This window comes from Asterias amurensis, chromosome 15 (assembly GCF_032118995.1).
Source record: "Asterias amurensis chromosome 15, ASM3211899v1".
Classification (NCBI taxonomy): Eukaryota; Metazoa; Echinodermata; class Asteroidea; order Forcipulatida; family Asteriidae; genus Asterias; species Asterias amurensis.
In genome coordinates, this window is record NC_092662.1 from 5166219 (window position 1) to 5179866 (window position 13648).

The 13648-nt window shown below is 37.2% G+C and overlaps 1 protein-coding gene across 1 annotated transcript in view; it reads right to left on the minus strand.

The window, feature by feature from the left end:
- Nucleotides 1–13648, minus strand: part of LOC139948196 (epidermal growth factor-like protein 7) — a 98281-nt gene that overhangs the window by 3796 nt on the left and 80837 nt on the right. The window contains exons 6-10 of the mRNA XM_071946263.1: nt 9635–9730; nt 8912–9007; nt 7735–7857; nt 6473–6534; nt 74–224 (exon numbers count right to left, since the gene is read on the minus strand). Of these exons, the coding sequence (XP_071802364.1) occupies nt 74–224; nt 6473–6534; nt 7735–7857; nt 8912–9007; nt 9635–9730 (528 nt within the window). The remainder of the gene's footprint in view (nt 1–73; nt 225–6472; nt 6535–7734; nt 7858–8911; nt 9008–9634; nt 9731–13648) is intronic.

A 13648-nucleotide genomic window follows, 5' to 3' on the forward strand; every position in this document is an offset into this window, starting at 1 on the left:
CCTCTTAACTGTACGTTGGTTTGGCATATTATTTACAAAACTGTGCTATTTTCAGGCACATGTAGCTACTTACAGTCATCTAGTCTCTCTTCAAGCATTGATATCTGTTCACTGAGTGATGTGATGAGCTCAAGCTGTGATAACTGCATATCATTGAGTGGGAGACTACCTTGATCTGCTTGAGACTGTTTGCTCACATTCTTAGCCTGCATCACTCCCATGTCCTGAAGAAACAAAAATAAGAAACAAGAATGTTTACTAAGTTCATTAACTTTATTATAACACGTTTCTCTGTTGCAGTGATTTATTCCTAGCCATTTCAGGAAAATCTTAAGGACACTAGCGGATGCACAGCCGTACTGGGCCCAATTTCATGAAGCCTCTAAGCACAAAAATCTGCTTAGCATTTCTTCCTTGATAAAAAACAAGAATACCAACTAAATTTTAATTTGTTGCATATTGCTTGTTACTGGGCCCAATTTCATGAAGCCTGTAAGCACAAAAATCTGCTTAGCATTTCTTCCTTGATAAAAAACAAGAATACCAACCAAATTTTAATTTGTTGCATATTGCTTGTTACTGGCATTCAGCTGTTGTTTGCTTAGCCTGAAAATCACGCCAAAATTTAGTTGCAAATCCTGCTTTTATTAAGAATGAAATTTCGTGCTAAGCAAATTTTATGAAATTGGGCCCTGGTAACACAGAATTTGACATTCTCAGATACCTCAGCCCAGTAACTATTGAAACCATGATATTCCACAGGAGATGAACTTTTCATCCTGTTTTAAGACTGGTTTCGTACAGGTATGTAAAGAAAAACTTGAAGCCAATATAATTAGAGGCATTTAAAGCAGGAGTTCTTAAGCAGAGGAATTTAAAAGAATCCAAACATTTCCCACCATGGGGATACTCATGGCTCAATCTAACAAAACTGTTAAGCAAAACAACAATGCAAAGCATCAAACTATACAGGACACCATCTAAAACAGTGTGCCTGAAATGCGTTTTGCCTGGTTACCCTTTTCTGCTAAGCAAGATGTATTGGTGCTAAGCAAGTTTTCTGTGATCGTCACCTTTATGCCATTGGGATCAAGCTGGATTTATAAAGCAAGAAATGTGACACCAACTTCTGATTCACGGGTATGATCATTTTTCTGCATGTCCAAACACCTTTTACATTTTGATACAAAGCCCTGGCAGATTCTTTTTCATTATTTGTTATCTAAAGCACCTCTTTCCCAGTATGAAATGTTAGTTCTATCATAAAGACCGTTCTACTACAAAATCACAAACTCTGTGTGACATCTTTGCTAAAGAAAACCCTAAACATTTGCTTGGGTGCATTCAAATTTCATGCATTGCCAACTTTCATGCATCAAACTTTACCATTCAATGTGTTTGGAATGTTGGCTATGATCATTTCTAACAAAAGTAAACATATGTTTCTATGGCGATGTATTTTGATTCGGGGGTAAAACTTGAGTGAAATGAGCACAATTACCTGAGGGGAATTCATTCAATCATAATTCCTGAACAAAGCAAAGGTTGGAGTGTCATTTTGACACATTTTTTTCTACTTCTATCATAGCGATTTTGCAAGAGCTGTAATTTTCAAGACATTTTCAGCGTTTTTGAAATAAAACTGACTTACGTACAGTGTTTCTAAGAACCCGTGCATGGTAAGGAATCCCTGCATGTAATGCCTTCATATTGAGACATAAGTTTCAAGTTAGATCCAATTTTTAAACTTTTGATTGAAAAGCTACTCAACTGCCAACATTGAATTTTCTTTAAACCCGACAAAATAAATAGTTACATCCTAATCAACTCATAATCTCTTGAAGTTTAAAGAATTGTTATTGACCAGTTCTAAATCTGGCAATGTTTCAAAATTACCAAATGAAGCACATTTTGTTGTAAAGTGAGGCATGCCGCCAGTGCCCGCCACTGCTTACCGCCGAATTCATGCGCTTACGATCACGATTCCCCGCTTAATAGGTGCAAGTGCCAAATTTCTGCGCTAGCCTTGTAAGCGTAGAATGCCTAGTGACGTGGAGTACGCACGCGCAGAAGTAAAAAATCGACGCTAACTTGTCAAAAACGCTTGCACAGAATTCCCTGCTTCCGTAAGCGCCGATTCTGTGCTTACGACAAGCAGAGCCATGAAATTGGGCCCTGATCATTGCCTTGGTGCCCTTGAAATGCTTTAGTAGAAATGTTCAATTTCCTCATAAGGTTGGTTTAGAGGAGAAAATGCCTTGGTGCCCCTGCCCTTTCAAAAACGGAGCACACAGGCCTTGTGAGAAGTGTTCATTTTGAGGCTGAAGGGGTCAACAAGTGCAGACTTTTAGGTATCTATAAGAAATGTCATCTTCGTTAGCAAACAATAAGGAGCAGGTAGGTTCCTTACTCAGTACTTCCTTAACCCAGTTACATAAATATCAGGGGTCTCCACCCAACAAGGTTGTACTTTGGAGACTCCCACTACTCAATCTGTGCATTGTATCTAAAGTACCGATGTATCATTTGGCAACCCTAAACAAAAATATTTATTAACAGGGAAACTGAAAACATAGGGTTGGATAGCTCAGTTGGTAGACTTATGCACAAGTCGTTAAATGTCTGTCGCGGTGATAGCGTTCCGACTCGCCCTGCGATTCTCACTGTATTCTCAGGAGACTGCTGGCCCTGTGAGACTATCTGCTCTCACAACTACAGTCTCATTTAATGGGGAGTAGAAGTCAGCAACCAGCAGTTTGCACGAGAGTAGTGATCTCCCAAGAGCACCAGCACATCTCAACTATCTCACCACGTGGGACCAATAACGACTTGTCCACAAGTCTACTCAGTTGGCAGAGCGCCCGATACATTAATCCGGAGGTTAATGGTCCAAGTCCTGCTCTAATAATTCAAATAATGAACCATTTTATGTAGCGCAAAATAACAGCGAAATCTAAAAATGCTTTTGGAGAGTCAATTTTGCTTTGTTCAAACCCAAACAATGTATGTGTATTATTGTATAAGCAAACAGATTTGGGTGGAGATAAATTGAACTGAACAGGCAATTATAAATTGATCTTCTCTTCAATTGCAGTAGTTTGATGACAGTTCGTTCAGTTCAGGGTACAGCATACATCAAGAATGTTAATTGGTTTTAGTTTATAAGATAAAAACACTTGAGCATGTTTGTTTTTGATGTATTGTTTTGATCATTACATCTTAAGGATCACAGACCCCCTTTATACAAGGATGTTGAAAGCTACATGAGGGAATGCGACAATAACAACATTGGTAACCCTTGTCCCTCATTAGATGTTTGCATAAAAATCACCGGTATGTAATTGTCTAGAATAATAAGTTTCGATTTGAAAGCTCAATGATTATTTAAAGTATTAAAGGGACACGTTGCCTTGGATCGGTCGCTTTGGTCCATGGTCCATGAAAAGCGTTTGATACTTTTTTGTTATAAATATCGATATGGTTGGAAAGATGTGTCAAAAGTAGAATATAATGATTGACACAAACATGCCACGAAAGTGCGTGGTTTACCTGGACATAACAAGGTCGGCCATTTTATGCAGTGAAAAACTTGACTCCACAAAATGGCGTGCCGTGTTAGTTTACGGTGTATAAGGAAAACCTTGCAATTTGGAGGCATATTTGTGTGGATCGTTCTATTCTACTTAAAAAACATCTTTTTAACCATATGCATTTTATTATAAACGGTTTCAAATGCTTTGCAAGGCAACATGTCCCTTTAAATAGGCGGTGAGGATAACATATCATTGTTTACTTTTAGTCTGGAAGCTTACTGAATATGAAACTCACACTAGAACAATGTATTTTGTGATGTATTTCCCTCTGCAAGAAAACTGTATCTGCAAACCTATACAAATGCTGTTGCTTATTTCAGAAGTTGCAAAAAAAAAATTAAGGACAATGTCCTATGGTCTTTACATGCTGAAAAGTGTGCATGCTTTTTCACTAACATCTGCCAACTCGCAAAATGGATTTGAGCCCCCAAGTTTTCACAGGTTTGAAGCATTAAAAAATCTGGGGCAATGGCTGTATGTTCCATCCCCCTCCCCGAGGCCCAAATTTAAATTTATTTTTACAGGTTGGGGGTTGTGTTTATTGAACACTAGAGGAAAGGGATGGATGATGCAATAATATATCCAACATGTTTCTTAATGGTTTAACCTTGGTTTGTCTTGTGATGTGAATGACACATATCTGCCTGACTGGAGATGCCACTCCAGTTACACATATCCAACTAGGGAATGTTCACTTCAATACAGTATTTACTCTATGGTCATCTTGACAGCTCAAGTCTTGAAGTAAAGATATTAGATAGACCATAGAGCAAGGATAGACAGGGATTGCATTGGGTGTGCTAACCACAATACCAAATTTTAAACAGGTAGATTAGTCTTGCGAGTATTCAAACAACTCTAGGAGTACTTTTGTTAAGTTATGTCACTGTATTATACAAGCATGTGAGAAAATATCCATGAAAAAAGAGGAAAAGAGAAAACTGGGCAAGAAAAAAGATTATATTCCTATACTTTTGAGTTCAAGGCTTTTTCTTGAGTTATTTCAATGACTTTTAGAGCTTGAGGATTCCACTTAAATTCACTAAGTAAAATTGTTCCAGAAGAATAGTGAAAACACAATTTACACCACAAGTTACCATGTAAATACAGTCCTAAAATATATGTTTTCCCCAAGCTACCGACCCTCTATCTCCCCTGCATGTAATGAAACAAACATATTTCTTTGGCCGATACCTTTGCACAAACTAAAGCGAAAATGACTGACGGCCACAGTAATCGATGATAATGATGATTGTTGTTGAGGAGACACAAAACTGACACAAATCAGTTTGCTTTTTACTCACTCCACCCCTGCTAATTGGTGCCAACTTGCCTCAGGGAATGCAGGCGAGTTATTCATAGCTGCCCGTTATAAATCATTTCCCTTGAAAGGCTCAAGGAGTTCCTTGAAAATCCCTTTGTATTGTGTTTGATTCTCTTTTACCTCTTGCAAATGATTGAGTAAGTATTCTGAGATACATACATAAAGTATGTAACTTTTATTCTTGATAAAGAAATGCCATGAGAATTGGGAAAAGAAAAACGATGATTTCATCATAGATTCTGAAGAATGATAATTTACAATCACTTTGTAACGTTTCTAATTCCTTCCAGATGATTTTAATAAAGCATATAGAGGAAGGTAAGTAACATTTCATTTATTCTTGATGAAGAAATGCATCACCAGAACTGGGGGAAAAAAAGAAAAAAAATGATTTCATCACAGAACAGACTGGAGAAACCATCATGATGACTCTAAAGAAGGGTCAGTTACAGTCACTTTATAACTTTCTAATTCCTTCCAGATGATTTAGCCCCAGGATTGGAACAAATTTCAGTCCAAGAAAACACACTCAGGCGACAAGATTTGGGGGGAACGGGATTGAGTTGAGGAGGTTTAAGCTAAAGTGGCCTTGCCAACAGAGGGGGGCGTCAGGATAATTTAGCCATCAATAGAATAATTGGATGTCTGGTGAGAATGGACAAATTAGATGGCCCTGAGACATTGTTGTACAGTCAGTAATTGATCATCAATGACCATTGGTTGACTATAAGTGATTCCAGATTCAAGAATGTACCATATGAGGAATTTGTATCAGTTTCTCAGCAGTGTGTGGGAGAACATTCTTTCCTTTATAGACAATCATTTCAGTCCTTTATCCTAATGAGATAGTTACAGCACTTTCCAGTTCTTTTATTAAAGTGTTTTTGAACTTTTACACAATTTCATACAAGAAATGTAAAGTCTTTTAAAACCACTCTAGAAGTACTGCTTAGCTTTTAGACTTAAGCCATACAACTGCTAGCTGCTATTAATATACCTTTTTCTTTGTTTACCCACAATTTATTACAACTTTATTCTTGTTTCTTGTTGCTTCTCTTTTGCCGCCCCTAAACATTGGAATAGTCTCCCCCCATCTCTGCGCTCTGCTGATTCCCTTCATATTTTCAGAAAGCATCATAAATCACACCTGTTCCCACAATGATTGTTTCGCTGTTTGATGTAACTTGCATTTTGTCTCATCGTTTATTTGTTTCTCTGTTTCATTACAAACTGCTATGGTTTATATATTTGGTTTGTGCTATATCCAGGCATGATGTTTGGCTCTTGGACAAAAATGTAAACACTTTGTACAAGGGCTGAACAAATGCTGTAGGCTTGTTATAGACCTTGAAGGCCATTTAATAAAATATTTTGCTGATTTTTCCAACGGCAAACAAGTTGGAAATCAGATTTAAAAAAAAAAACATAAGAGGGAAATAGGAATATAAAAGCAATCAATCAAGAGAAATTGCCACAGCCAAAATAAAAAAGGTTTGCTGTAAGGAACCGGAGGCAGAAAATAAAGATTAAGGTGAGAATCTAAGATATTACTTACCTGTTCAATTCGATTGACTTTATCTTGGAGTGCGACATACTCAGGACTGCAGGCCAGACAAACTAGGAAGAGACATTAAAAATACCATCAAAACTTCCCATAATAGTCCAATTAACTTATATCCTTCCCACCATGGTCTGAAACAGTGTTCCTGTCTTTCCTGTATTACTACATGTCTGTTACAATAACATGCATTATTGACTGCCTTGGAAATAGTCAGACCAAAAACGTGTACATCATTCCAGGGCTGACATTGGATGAAGGTGAACAATTCTGAAAATGGCTTTCTGGCCTGGGTTCCACCTAATTCTAGACCCAGAACCTCCCCGACATTACACTTCAGGAGGTTAAAAAGAATATGTGTCTCACTACAAACCTACAAAGTACTGTTTCTTTCTCCCTTTGGTGACTGTTTTACTTTGTTCAAGAAAATTGGAAAGCTCAAAGAGATTAAAAGAAAATCCCCAAAACATAAAAAAATCCTGAGAAATCACACGCCTGATGATCTTTTGCATTAATTTGATACACATTATGCTAAGTTCCTGTTCATCTACATGTTTCCTCATAATAAATAATTTACTTTGTGTGTGTGTTCAACAGAAAATCCCATAGGGTAAAACACTAGTGCAATTTCCTCAAGCAATTCAGTCGACAAGTTTCAAGCAACTTAAGACAAAACACTTCCCCTTTTCATGGTCGGGAAGATTATGTCTCCATTATTAACTTTGTCATGAACAAACCTAAGACCAAAAGCCATAATCCAAAAGGATTATGTGCCTAGTAACCCTATCAGTACATCAGTGTTTGGTAATTTCTAATTTTTCATCCCGTCTCTTATCCCCCAGTGGAATGATTCAAACTTTAAATTTCTTTAGAAGTTTCTATTCCTTCATGAAAACATACTTATAGTTCTTTTAATAAACTTCTAGTATTTCTTGAGAAGTCTCTTGTGTTTAAACAAAATAAATAAAAAGTTCCTTGTATTTATTGACAACCTTTTTATAGCTTTTGAAAATTGTCTTTCTTAAAAACTTTCTTCGTATTTCTGAGGAATATTCTTGTATTTTTGGGCAACTTTCTTGTCTTTCTTGGGAACTTCCTTGGTTGTTCGGGGAACTTATTTTGTCTTGTGACTCTCTTGTCTTCTTGTTATAATGTCTTCAGTACTTTCTTACATTGCTTCTACCGCTTATTACTTCTCTCTGTATCACAACAATAACATCTCTTTCCTTATCCCTTTCTTAGGATAAAACAAGACTTACTTGAGCAGGATAATCCATCCGCATCTAGAGTAAATCCCGGATGGCATGAGCATGTATAAGAACCCTCAGCGTTCTTACATCGATGATGGCATCCATGAGCATCAGTCTGACACTCATTCACATCTAGGAATCAGAAACCAAGATCACTATCAATTGTATTATTAAGTATTTCTAAACATCCTTTGTCCTCGCCACTTTACTCCTATTGGTTCATAGCCACCAATTGTTTCTGAAATAGAAACTTTGATTGGCTGTTATTTTCCCGCTTCTTTCTGGACCCTTCCCTTAATCCCTTTCCCCTCTCTTTTTCTATAAATGGATATGTATTTGTTTGTAATTGTTTTATGCCTCTGAAGAAGGTCCGGTTTGGATCGAAAGCTAAGGCCATCTACCCAAATTAATATTAAATATTTAATATGATATTTGAAATGCCTCTTTGGAAGTGAGTTGTGTAGTTTTAATAAGGTGATCCCCTGGCTACTGCTTCCCAGGTTGTATCGTAAACTTGGGAGTGAGCGACCCCTGGCTCCAGTTGCAAAATGTGTTAGATTTTCTAATTTTTCATCTGCAAAATGAAAAACTGCCAAAATCTGTAAAAATTAAGATGGGCCTTGAAGTTTTCTCTCAGATCTCAAAACTGAACATTTTAATTTGATGCCATCCTGTTATTGGTGATTGCATAAAATTGCTGTTGGATGTGTCATGAAATACATAAACAAATAAATAAATAAATGAATAAATAAATAAATAATTAAATAAATAAAACTCTTCACTTTCAAGGGAAAATTGAGGGGAATAGTTGGTAAAATTTACAATAAGTTTGAAATTATTTGTTGCTGTTGAGGAATCCTTAGACGTACTGTAAGAGACATTTAAATGAAACAATAAAATAAAATAAAACGAACAAAGAGAAAAATCATTTGCAATAAATTTGAGTGTTAAATGTAAATGAACATATTCTAAATCTGAGTAGCTGCCAAAGAGCCTTGGCATTAAAGTTTTATCTATTTGTCAATCACTGAGGATTCTTAATAATTTTTTGGCAACAAATCCCTCAGGTATAAACCTTAGAGAATTCAATCAACAAGCTTTCCTTTGCCTTAAAAGGGTCCCCCCTTGCTTAATCTCAGGACTAGGATTATCTTTCAGCTGGATTAGGGAGGGATAAGAGTCTTACCATTTTGACAGTACTGTCCGGACCATCCATTGGGGCAAGCACAGGAGTCTGGAGACACACATCTTCCTCCATTCTCACACGGACGAAGACATAAGGCTAAAATAACAGGGGGGAAAAAAGGGAAAAAAACAGGTTAAAAATACTGTAGGAAAAGACAAGTAGGAATCTCAACTGCAAAATTTATTTTGAAAAGGAAAACAAGAGAGATCTGGAGTCTGGAGAGACACTACCGCCATTCTCACATGGACGAAGACATAAGGCTAATATAACGGGATGAAAAGGGTCATTAACTGGTCAGATATATCTTAGGAAAAGACCTACAGAATAGAATATCAACTACAAAATGTATTTTGAAAGAGAGCACAAGGGCATAGTTGACCCATTCATCATCATTATTTATTATTATTATTATTATTATATATTTCTGGTAAAGAAACCAAGGATGCCTCATAAGGGAACTTAATCACTTGCAAACCTGAGGAAACCTGTAAACAACACAGGGGTGGATTTCACAAAGAGTTAGGACTAGTCTTATCTCGAGTTAGGACCAGTTACTCGTGGTAACTTAGGACTATCCATGCAATTTGTATATCTCCTAGGACTAGTCCTAAGTTAGGACTAGTCCTAACTCTTTGTGAAATCGACCCCTGAAGATCTAAAACCCAACTCATTTGTGGAAAAGGACTTTTAATTTGTCCATGCATCTGTCGATCTGTGACTTACGTTCCTCGCAAGTATCTCCCTGCCATCCTCCCGAACATGTACATGTATCTGGTGTTCGGCAGTATCCATCATTAGCGCATTCCACTGAACAACTTACTGAAATTGACACAAGAACAAATGGTTGTTGGTGAGTGATGTTGTAGTGAAATGTTGATTATAGCGAATGGGGTTGTTTGGGTGGGGGGGGGGAGGAGTTCAGCCCAGTTGCATGAGTGCTTTATCAGAGCTTTCAGTGACTGATCTAAATAATGAGTTATTACACCACCAGCTTTGATAAGAACCTTCATAATTCCTGAGAGCGATCTTTTTATTGTGTGACAGCAGAATTGATTCCAGAGAAATCTTCTGAGAATCCAGGTCATGAAAGAGCTGTCATCTCTCCCCGATTCTGCAGAAGGTTCCCCGAAAATAACCCAATCTTTTCCATCTTTCTGATTGTTACCACCCTTCCAATGTATTGCTTTTGTGTATGTAAACAATAGCCCCAAACAAAACTTTTTAATCCTGTGGCCTGCAGAGAGTGGGCACTACGAGGGCGCTGTCTAAGGTCAATGTACTTTTACTAATAAATGCATTGTTTTAACAGAAAGACAGAAATTGACTCAACATATTGCCTTCATATTTCCTTGCCACAGGTATGTTGAAAACTTTTTATTATAATTACTATTATTGTTTAGGTATAAAGATTACTTATAAGGCTGAATTGAGGTATTTAGACTGAGGATGTTTATGATGAAGATGGATTTTAAAGTGAACTTTCTCTTTTGTCCCAAGTTGTACAAATGGGTATAGGGAAAGTGTGCACAATATTTACCTCATGTAAATGAAGAGTTGAGGCTTTGCAAAAGGATTATTATCACAAAGGTAAAAACTACCAATTGTGAAGATGTATGGATTCTATAGAGGAAAGTCCTCTCAGGATTTATGGCTATGAGTAGTGATTTGTTAGTATCATAAAAGAGATTTGAGAGATATTTCAAACTAGTTTTGACTTGAGCTATGAGCTCATGGCAATCTGCAGTGAGGAGACAAAACTAAGGCTTGGTTGTTTTAGTATAACATGAGATTTGCAGACAAGTGCATGAGTCTTATAAAGTCATAGTTCAGGAGTAATTACAATTGTATTCCTTTAAAACAATGGAAGGTTTAATTTCATAGATTGGATCCTTGAATATCAAAGAGAGTTGATCAGACATGTAACGTGAAAATAGAGAAGTACGTGAAAACAGTACCTGATTCAAACTTCTGTCAAGTGCTAGAAATAGAACAGTTAGAATGCATTTTAGATGGTTGCAATTAGAGATTTGGATGTTCAAGACACTCAATTAAAACCCTTGTTGTTCATGCAGTAAACAATTTATAAAGAAAGATTTGTGTATTCCATACTGTAGTAGAAAGGCCACACAAGTTTAAAGTTATGTTTCTCATGTGCTGTTAGTAGTTAAATACATATTTTCCGAGTTTAATTGTTAATGTTTAGTCAAGGTTGAACACTAGTGAAATATTACTGTCTGCATAGTAATTTGAAGTATTCCTAAACTGTATACGTAGTTTCATTCATAAATATGATTATCAAAATGATATTTGACTGTGGATAGATGCGATAGCTCCATAGGTTAAGGAAAGCAGAATGTTCAACTTATGTAAATAATGCTAGTTTTCTCTAATAGTTAAGCGTTTGTATTGATGTACTTTTACTAATAAATGCATTGTTTTAACAGAAAGACAGAAATTGACTCAACATATTGCCTTCATATTTCCTTGCCACAGGTTTACCTCGAGACCCTGGTTACATGATGAATACAGATTATGAAAACTTTGTCCTTTTAAATATGTTGAATGTAACTCTAAATATCTCCTTTCCATGATTGCTAACTAAATCCCCAATTTCAAGAACTGACTCAGTGGTAGTGCAGTTAATTACGATCCAATAAGCTAAAGTGTAGAAGTCCCAGCCAATTTTTTATACCTTCTGCCCGGATAGTAGTTAAAAAGCAGGACAGTTCTTTTCAGAACTGAGAAGTCTCCCAAACATCCAACAAATCTACTCCGCGGTACTAGAATACAGAAAGACAGTTCTCTAAGAACAAACTCTACCTGGCAAGTAGATACACACATGGTGTTACCGCAAACCATATATCAACTAAACTGCAAGATGCAAATGTTGGAAAGATGCAAATGTTGGAAAGATGCATTTGTTAAAGGAACACGTTGCCTTAGATCGGAAGAGTTGATCTTTGAAAAGCGTTTGTAACCGTTTGTTATAAAATGCATATGGTTAGAAAGATGTTGTAAAAGTAGAATACAATGATCTACACAAATTTGTCTCGAAATTGCACGGTTTTCGTTTTACTTTGCGAACTTACACGGTTGGCCATTTATGGGAGTCAACAATTGGACTCCCATAAATGGCCGACCGGGTTTGTTGACGAGGTAACTAAAAGGAAAACCATGCAATTTCGAGGCATATTTGTGTGGATCATTGTATTCTACTTTTACAACATCTTTCCACCCATATGCATTTTATAACACACGTTTACAAACGCTTTGAATAGACCAACTCTTCCGATCCAAGGAAACGTGTTCCTTTAACATCCCTGCCGTGACTTCGCATTTCACCCAGGCGGTCTCCACTGTACTATGACCATTCTGGCAGGCAAATCACCATGTACCTAGTGTGTACCTGGGACAACATGCTTCCTCTGATAACCCCCTTCACTCCTAATCCCCAATGGGAACCACTGACCCTAGAACTCCTGCTACCATTGACTGGAAAACCACCACTTCTTATCTCTCTCAAGCTTGACTTATCCCCTGTCCCAAGTTATCTACCGATTACGACGACATCACCGACCAAAAATAGAAATGTAGACAATTGATGTGGAGCCTGAATTTATCTAAGAATCAGTGCAGAGTTTCAGATGGTTAAGGTGACTGCATGAATGAAACAAACAGTCTACTCCTGTCTAATGAATCGATAAGAAGCCAAACATGTGGGGGAAATTAAAGCTAAAGGGTAAAAATATAGTGACATGACAGACTTATATATGCCATAGGGACTGCACTGGAGGAGAGTTAAGGGGCGGGGGGACTGGTTGAGAGAGAAGCTGTGTCACATAACTTGCACCAGGTACACAAAAAAGGACGGAAAGTTACTAAGATTACTCAGGTTTAATAGACCTTTATCATGTGCGGCCATCTTGATTTTCTCCCATTCAAATCAGCGTCACCAAACTGAGGCTTGAAGAATAAATAGTCTGGTTCCTTTTCGTAAATTGAATATTTGCATCCGTTACCTTTACTGGATACAGGGAACAAGACCAAGATGGTGGCAGTGTGATAAAGGTCTATTTGCCTGCATATTCATGATAATGTTTATCATACAGCCACCACAATAATATCTAGTTCACTATCTTGGTCGTGTTCCCTTTTACAGTACTAATGATAGATTCTCACTCTACCAAAATGAATTCATACTATTTTCAGACTAATTAATAAACTTTGGGTTGAACAAAGAAAAACTAACTTGTCTCCAGATTTTGTCAATATCTTTGCTCGGGGCGACAGACTAAACTTGGTTAGATCGACTTAAATAGTAAAAAAAAACTGTCTGAACTCTGATATAAAAAAAAAATGGAATGTGACTTCCCTTGACCCCGGCTACTCTCAAACCTGTCTCTCTACCAGAAACTTAAAAATCCCCCAGTCCACGTTCTTAATCCTTTATTGCTCCTACAGTAAGTCAAGTTGACAGTCACTCTGACTGATCTTTAAGAGCAATTGATAAGACCCGTCACCTCCCCTTACAGTTTCCCCTCCACGGACAATACAAGGAAATCAGCGATTGAAAACTAAATGGATTGATGAAGGGAACTTGTAGTTGATGTTTCTGGAACAGTTTAAGGAAAGCACTTACAGGGGAAAGCGCATAAAGACTTGATTTTCAAAGGCCTTGGGTGGATTTCACAAAGGTAGTCCTAACTTAGGACTAGTCCTAGGCAATGCTAAGAGATA